At 38.9% G+C, this 8,855-nt stretch overlaps 1 protein-coding gene across 2 annotated transcripts in view; it reads right to left on the bottom strand.

The window, feature by feature from the left end:
- Positions 1-2,678: 2,678 nt before the first annotated feature.
- Positions 2,679-8,855, bottom strand: part of FGF10 (fibroblast growth factor 10) — a 138,332-nt gene continuing 132,155 nt past the window's right edge. The window contains exons 3-4 of one of the 2 annotated variants that reach the window (XM_042455140.1): positions 7,352-7,455; positions 2,679-3,424 (exon numbers count right to left, since the gene is read on the bottom strand). In XM_042455140.1, the coding sequence (XP_042311074.1) occupies positions 3,206-3,424; positions 7,352-7,455 (323 nt within the window). In that variant the 3' untranslated portion in view covers positions 2,679-3,205. The remainder of the gene's footprint in view (positions 3,425-7,351; positions 7,456-8,855) is intronic. The other variant, XM_042455141.1, reaches the window with a different exon arrangement.

The raw sequence follows: 8,855 nt of genomic DNA, 5'->3' as shown, positions 1-8,855 counted from the left end.
CTAGAAAAGGAGAACCTTTCATTTTTGTGCCTCCAACAATTTCCAGCTAGCCCCAGGGCTGACCGGCTCAGTGAAAAGGTGTGTGCGTGTATGTTGCAATTACAAAATGTTAGCAGTGTAAAAAAATCCTGGAGAATGAGGAGGGAACTGAACTCAGAGCTGATGAGTAGGGGCATCATGTTATCTGGAGCAAGGCAGTAAGCAGAATGCCAGAATTGTGACTCATGACTGTTTTAGTTGCACAAGCACCAGTGGTGGAGGACCTGGGGAGAAAAGTTCATGACATGACGTTTGGCCTTCCACAAACCCAGGAATAGTGCCTAGGAAAAAAAAAAATCTGGATGTGTCATTTGTGTTGCAGCTAAGACTGAACAGCAGGTCAACCCTAGCAGGAAAGGTAGTAATTGCTGTAGCTGCTGGATATATTTTGCCCCCTCTATGGATGCCCCAAAAGTTTTTTTTCCTGGTCCTGGAGTACCATATTACTCAGTTAACCACATTTTGCTGATATACTTCAATGCGTCCTGTGTCCATTTCCAAAATTTGCTGTCCCAGAAGCACTTCTGCTCCTTTCCCAACCTTCACCTGTTTGGCCTCTATGACATTGTAAGAACCTATCCATGTGACTTCACAAGAGTCTACCTCCTGCATCTCAGATTTTGTCCCTAAAATTTTAACATGGAAACTAATAACTATATACACACAGGTGATAGCCATCTCCTTCCTCCTCTCCCCTTCTCTCTCACTCTATCTCCCCCTCTCTCAATCTCTCTGCGTATAGAAATTAATGCACACAAAATGACATATAAATTTTATCTGCATGGATACATAGGTATGTAGGTAATAGATATGGATATAGATGTGCATAGTTGACTGTTCCCCTGAATATATAAGCAATTACTCATGATCTTAAGTGCCACAGTTCAGAAATGTTTTTATTAAATGATCTGCAGTTTATATAAATTACCTATGAGTCAAGAATATTTTGGAGGAGGAATTTTCCATATTTCACAATTTCTTTTTTGAAAAAGGCTGGCAAACAACCTTGCAATTTCTTCATGTCAAGTCACTGTCAGTGAGGCAGACAGGACATGGCTGGAACTCATCTGATTAGGAAGTTGCCATGATGAGAACAGAGCTCTCCTGGGGCTTTATATCACAATTTTTTTTCAAAGAAATAGAAAATTAACACGGCATTAAGCAAAAAAGGCATAAAACACACAGAATGCTCTAGCTGCCTTCCATTTTAGAGGTAAAACATAACCTCATAACCAGCAAAGGGTTGATGACAGAAAGTAGCAAGAACAGCTACTTTTTTTTTTTTAAAGATAAAGCCCTGTTTCAGGCTGTTGCCCATCTGGCACTAAAGGTTTTCCAACTGATTACCCCTTATGTACTTTTTGAGCCATTCTCTCAGGTTTTCGAAAGCAATGGTTCTGAGGAAAGCAAAGACTTATCTGATGCTCATTGCATGTGCTGGAAAATGCACATCTTTGATATTTAATTTGTTCTTGTATTTTCAATACAAGAGTTGTAATATGATGTAATACTAATGTTTGCCATTTGTCATTAGTAGCATATGTACTGCACCCTAAGCTGATATGATGAAGAGCTTTAGAACAGCTTCCAAACATTATATATAAGCAATGCAGATGCTGTATGCATCCGGTCTTTGTGGGAATATGCTTTTCTTTTCCACATGAGCAGTGCCCACATCTGAAACACACACATATCTCCAGGGGGATATGTACAAATTTCTGTTCTGGATGTGACAGTGGAAGAACAATTTGCTTCTGCTTCTTCACCTTGGGTACCTATGTAACATCTGAAACTGTCCCAAGCTAAAGGGGAACTTTCTCCAGAGCAAGGCTGCCAGTGTTCAACACTACATAAGTAAGGTCTATTCTGAAGTATTTTGACTGCAGTTAAAAGGGTTTGGCTCTTTTTGTCTTACTTTTGGGGGGAATGGGGAAAAAAGGGTAAATTGTTCCTTCAAATGTCATCAGCTTCACAGACGTAACCCAGCTTTACCCTGGAAAGATATGACACCATCAATATAGCATGCTGTATGGATTCCCCCCCCCCCCCAAACAATCAGGGAAATAGGTCTGACCATTTTATCATATTTGGGATCAGGTGTTGAACTGAAATCATTTGGAGATAAATGTACATTTGAAGATCAGTTCAACTTTATCGATTTTAAATCAGCAGCAAAATTCTTCAGATGATGCATAATGGGAAGTTTTGTTGGGGACAAAGGTGTCAAGGATGTTAATGAAATCTGGCACACAGTTTTTGTTGCAACTTCCATGCATATCTGATCCTATTGATTTTAAGTGCAAAATTAAAAAAAAAGAATAAGACAAAGTTGTGTTTCAAAAAAGAAGAAGGAAATAAAGCCACGATGGAGAGCAATATTAAATGAAAAACACAGCCCTAGGTTTTCTTTTAAGCCTTATTGATTTTCTATTCTTTGACACTTGTGTAAGCTTTCAACATCTGGCTTGGTCAATCTTGTATAAAATTCTGACAGAAGGAAGAGAACAATTATGTAACAAGAAGCAACTGAGAAAATCCTTCAAACAAACAAACAAACAAAAAAAGAGAAGAAAGATATTTAACATCCTATTAAATAAATAACTTAGGGAGAAATAAAAGGCATGGCGTTAGCATACAAGGAGGGGAACATACTATTTATTTTGTTAGAACAATTTTACTCTAATGTGCTTATATTTCTTAATCCTATTCATTTCTTCCACAAGACCATCTCAGAATCTTCTTTATTTCTGCATATGATCCATGTGCTTCCAGTAAATGCTTGCGTGCCTAACTGTTCATTGGATCATCAGGCTTGAATGAGCAATGAAGGTCTTTGATATGAGTTAGTATTCCATAAATAACTTTCCCCGAACATCATTCAATACATTGTCTCATGTCCTTTAAATTCTATCGGCAAGATAAAAAATAATAATAATAATTTGTTCACACTGGAAAGAGCTCCCATCCCATTTGATCCAGCTTGTGTCTTGATTATAAGATATGACACAGAACTAATTAGAAGTACTTCATGTGCCTGCAGAGAGTACAAAACCTTCAAAGGCTTCCCTCCTCTTTTCAATCAAGCAGACGTCTGCACTGTTTCTGCCTTTCCTCTTCAAGAGGATTACCAAGTATTCCTGACAAATGATCTTTGGTTCAACTGCTATCAATAGAACAGGTCCTTCATCTGTGGCTCGACTACCATTGGGAGAAAATGAGCAGTAGTGTTTTTCCTCCTGGTTTTCTGTCCTTTTCTTGTGGCTCCTCTTCCGTTCAAGGCCACAAACATTTGTCTTCCATTATGTTTCCAAAAGAACGATGCATACGTATTGTATCCATTTTCTTCTATCCTCTCCTTTAGTTTACAGTCATTGTTAAACTCCTTCTGTTTGCAAAAACAAAACAAAACATACACACAGGGAGAGAGAAGATCAGAATTTAAGACATGCAAGATCACACCGGAGAGAACTGGCAACTTTCACATTTCCCTCCAGCCTGAGTTTTACATGACAGCTGTTGTGTGGTTACTTTTATATAGTTGTGTTCTACACTGCCAGTTCAGCGTTTGGAAGTGGGGGACTATGGCTAGGAGCACTTGCTTTGGAAGTAACAAGCTCCTGAGTCCATGTCAAACATTAGTGGTGCATATAATTTATATTGACCCCAAAAAGGAACTCTGTTACCAGAAGAGAGGGCAAAAGAGGACACCAATTTGTATAAAATGTGCTCATGCTGATTTATATAAATAGACACACATTTAGAATGAATTACTATAATTTAAATAGAAATGCAATATATTTCACCACAGTTGGGAATGCACTGAGCACATGACCTTTGTGCCTGACCAGCCTGCTGTACAGACACTGTTAATGTGTCTATTCAAAACCCCTGCTCTCACTTCTTATTTGTCCGGAGGGGTTGTTTTTGGTTTGTTTGTTTGCTTACTTGCTTTTAAGCTACACTGAGACTTGGAGCAGAGGTTGCCTTTAAACCTCTTGAAGATTGCCCTTCAGGCAGAGGTTGTATTTGACTGCCATCCCTTCAGAAACAGATGCTTATATCCTACATTAGCTACTTAGCTGTCTATGCCTAATGTCTCCTGGCTGGACCACCCGAAGCTCACTTTTAACAGTCAGCAGCATTGAGTTCACAAGGAGGATCAAGTTTACAGCCCCTCTTTCCATCCAGCGAGTGAGGCTGCCACAAAAAATATGATTGTCACAGTCTCACTTGCTGGTGGTAGGGGTCTGGAGACATCATTATCCTTGTGCCCCATCAGCAGCTTAACAGACCTCCTTAGTATCCTGCTGCTGCTGCTGGCTGTTAAGGTGGGGAGGTCCATGTGGTTAGACATTCATGGATTATAATATAACTGATCTGTGTTCAGATCCTCGTCTGACAACAATATCTTTTTTTTTTTAAACCTGTAACATTTACATTTAAATGTACTTGCAAATATGCAGTTCAGAACATATCTGGTACATTTCTGAACCAAGAACTGGCTTCTAACATTTGATAAAGTGCAGCTTTTGCTGGATAGCTGTGTTTTTACTATCTGGAAGGTACATATCAAGTCAGCTTGTATTCCAGTTCTTGAAGAAACCTTAGCTGCATACCGAGTGAAATCCACCATCCTCACACCTATTAATTGAAAAGAATAACTATATACGCAAATGAATGTACTTTCTAGTGACACATATAATGCTGAATCTGGTTTGGCCCCAAGGTCTTAAGGCATTTGGGAATCAATTCAACCACAAGTCTGTGCTGCTCTTTTAGGACATAAGAGGCCTACCATGCACAAGCTTTCATTTTTTGAAAGATCAACCAATCAACTGTGCAAGTTCAAAATAAATTTGATCTGTTCCCACCCCCACCCCCCGTTCCCCGTCTAGAATCCAGGTCTGCTCTAGCTGCATCTACCTTTCCCATGAATTGGACACATCACAGATACATGTGAATAACAGCAAGGAAATTCAGTTGGGCACCAAATCTATGAGTAGATTTTGTCATTCCTGAGCGTTAGCACATGTTTTGCACATGGCTCATATCTTATTGAAAAACTATGTTGGAAATGTTTTAGAGTGTGAGAAAAAAATTTATTGAGGCTATTTTTCAAATCCATCTGCTTATAAAAGCCAAACTACTATACCATACCAATCTGAGTCCAACTATAGGAGGTCTTGATGAGAATGAAAAGTCTAACTAATATATCCTGGAAATCCTGCTAAAATAACCTGTTAAGCATGGTTTTGGTGCAAGGGTACAAAATGTTCCACATACCACAGCCAAACAGGGGAAAGGCCCTGCACATTGGTATTTTGATTTCAATTCCTGTCAGCCACAGTAAATCATAACTGTGGATCTTGTTGTTCTTGTTCTTGTGGACATGAGGGCCTTTGCGGGGAGAAAGAGATTTTTGTTGCTGGCAGGAACACTTTTGTTTGGCTTATGGGAAAAGGAAGAAAAAATCTCTGATAAATTTATTCATGGTGGATTCTCTTACATCTTTTCTGATGGTGGTAAACCAACCTAAATCCAACTGTTCATCTCAGTGGGAACAGACATATTAAATCAATGGCACTTACTTAAATGTTAAGTTACCAATTTCCCATTGATTTACTATGTCTACTCTAATTAAGTTTAACAATTGGATTTCAGCATATGTTTATAAAAATGAATGTAGAAAGTCGAAAGCTGTGCAAGTTCAAAGTTCTATAGGTCAATGTCTGATTTGTAGAACCGCTGGTTTATCAATTAGATTAATTGATTATATTTGTTTATAAAAGCATGTTCATGCTTTCTTTGTGACAAGTAACAAGTTTCTGTACTGGTCTACTTATAGAATGAAAGTTTGGAAAAAAAAAAACAACCTGTCTCCAAACACCTCTTGGGGGTGTGGAAGGGAATTTCACCACATTTTGGCCCTGGAGGTCAACTTCTGGGTCACTTCTTATTGAAACAACAGCTTCCTCTGGGGCTAAAATGGCTCTGGAAGGTCCAAAATGTGTCCATTGTGTGCACTCCACTCTTATAGGATGTTTGAGAGATAGCAAACCTTTTGAAATCCCCATAAAACTCTTTTTTTTTTTTTTTTGAGGGGGTGGGCCTGCTTGAGGCCAATACGCTGCATTTTCCCCATTGGTTCTCTAGTGCTAACCTTGGTTCGTCACAGTCACAGTCACGTTTTCCTACTATGTGACCTTATGCTACTATCTAAATAGTGTAAACTTGGTAAATGGGCAAAAAGAAAACTATAGAAACATTGACCATGCACCTGAGAAAGTTTTTTTTATTTAAAAAAAATCCAAAACATAGCAGCTGCATGCCAGCTTTATTTTAAAATGTCATATCATGGTTACCAGGCTGTGCAGCTTCAGAATGGCAGGTATTTATTTTTATGAGCAGCAGTGAAGTTTAAATGCCATTATATTTTTTGGGAGATTTAATCCATGAAGCAAATATAAACATTTTACTGAAATAATTAAAACACATTTTTCATTTTCTCAGATGGAGAAAGAGAGTACCGTGTCTCCTATACAACTGCTTGTATTAGTCCCTAGTCTTGCGAGGGGGAAGGAGGGAGTTTTATGCGGAAGGAACTGGCTATATAGCTCAGTAGCAGAACACTGAACTTGAAATGCAGAAGTCCCAGGTTCTACCATTGGCATCTCCAGTTAAAAGAACCTAGTAACAGGTTTTGGAAATATCTCTGCCTGAGGCCTTGGAGAATAGACAATACCTGGAAAAGACAATTATCCAGCAGGGCCAGACAGAAGGTAGGGAAGTGCCATAGCTCAGTTGTAGATCACTTGATGTGCCTCCTTAACATCTCAGGTTCAGTCCTTTAGCCCATTCACACCACACAATTGTAGTGCTGCATGCCCCTTTCACTGCATAGCAACATCCCATGGAATGCTGTGGAGAGGCATTTAGAATTCTCACCAGAGCAGTCTAGACTACAAATCCCAGGATTCCATAGGATGGAACCATGACAGTTAAAGTGGAATAAAAATGCAATAATTGTGTAGTGAGACTAAGCATCTTGCCATTTCTAGGCATCTTGCCATTTCCAGGTAATCTTATGTGAGGCACTGGAAAGTCACTGTCCGAAAGCACAGAACTGAATAGGTTATTAGTATAAAGAAAACTTCAAACAAGAGCAAATACAAATCAGTATCTTTGGAACAAAAACTTTCTTGTAGCCCAATTCTCTAAATATGTTTCCCCAAAACTAAGCCTAGCCAAGTACAATGGAACTATGTAAGCCTGAAAAGTAGAAAGTGGGACCAAGAAAGTGAAATGTACTTACAGATCCATAGACCTTTCCATTCTTGTTCATGGCTAGATAATAATTGCTGTTAATGGATTTCACTGCCACAACTCCAATTTCCACAGATGTTATTGCCAATATGCCTACAAAACAAACAAACAAAAAAGGAGGAAAATGAGAGTGGCTTAGGTCTAAGACTTTGAGTCTCATAATTAAGGAGAGAGGGAAAAAGAGGATTTCATGGATAATAAATATGATAAATAGCTAGAATTAAAACAGATCTATTTGAACCTTACTCAAATCCTGTTAATATGCAGGGCACCCTACCAACCCACCAGCTTCAGAAACTTTCACAGCAAGTATATACACAAATGTTGTTTCAATTATGATATTTCCTCTCCAATCCCTGTGTTTTAAACTCCATAAATATTGAAACAGCTCAAACTCTTCTTAGTGTAGATTTTCACTGAAATTTATCAAAAGAGACATCTAAACCACAGCATTAAATTAAATCTATAGCATATGTCAACAGAATGGCAGATTCATCCCAATAGGCAGAAACAGTGGTAAGCACTTTCTTCCTTATTCCTTTTAGGACATTTAGATAAAAACTAAATCTCTCAGCCGTATAAAGCTGATACACTCATTTTTGGCAAGCATGTTTGACATTCTGGGGTATGGTTAAACTAAGACTGATGTCCCACACTGTATTGCCATCTCAGATAACATAAAATCCACACTGGTCTGTTTGCAATAAAATGTGTTTAGATTTTCCCCACTGAAGCAACTATGGGCACAGTTTCATTGGGATTTGTGGGGGGATGTTCAACTCTACCAAATATATGCACAAAAAGCAGATTAGCTCAATTCCTTCCTCCACCCATTGCACTGTATTGGCCAGATAAACTATCCAAATATCTATGTACCAATTTGCACCATCCTTGGGTTGCAGAAGGGTGTGTGAGTGACTGCGCATGTCAGTTCTCTTACCTCTAGCTGCCTGCTCATGTAACGTAACCTTTTGGCCCCAGCGGCATGCTATGTGCATGCTGGTACCAAAACTACATGACTGTCTTGCCAGAAACAGAGAACGACATGTGCATCGTTCAGATCCCCCAGGTTAAAGATGGTACAACTTGGTACTATTTATATATATATATATATATATTATATATATAGAAGAGAGAGAGAGAGAGAGAGAGGGTGGGTGGGTGGTGGGTTGTGCATTTTTCAATAACATACATTTTGACTATAATTAAAGAGATGTGAAAAAGTGAACTATTCCATGATGCATGGGTAGCTGAGTTAAGAGAAGGGAAGAGTATGAATACGTCCATTTGTTGCTGTTTTTAAAAACCGGTGATACTGAACCCTTTTTGCTTTTGAGTATTTGAACACTGATTGGTTATTTGATGACCACTATCCAGGATCAAACTATCAACAATGGATGAAAAGATGTGAAGAGCCCTGGTGGCGCATAAGAGCCCTGGTGGAGCAGTGGTTTAAATGCCTGTACTGGCAGCCACTCACTCCAAGCAACGGG

Source organism: Sceloporus undulatus, chromosome 2 (assembly GCF_019175285.1).
Source record: "Sceloporus undulatus isolate JIND9_A2432 ecotype Alabama chromosome 2, SceUnd_v1.1, whole genome shotgun sequence".
NCBI classification, from domain to species: Eukaryota; Metazoa; Chordata; class Lepidosauria; order Squamata; family Phrynosomatidae; genus Sceloporus; species Sceloporus undulatus.
The sequence above is the reverse complement of the archived record's forward strand: the minus strand, read 5'-3'. Positions and strand labels throughout refer to the sequence as shown.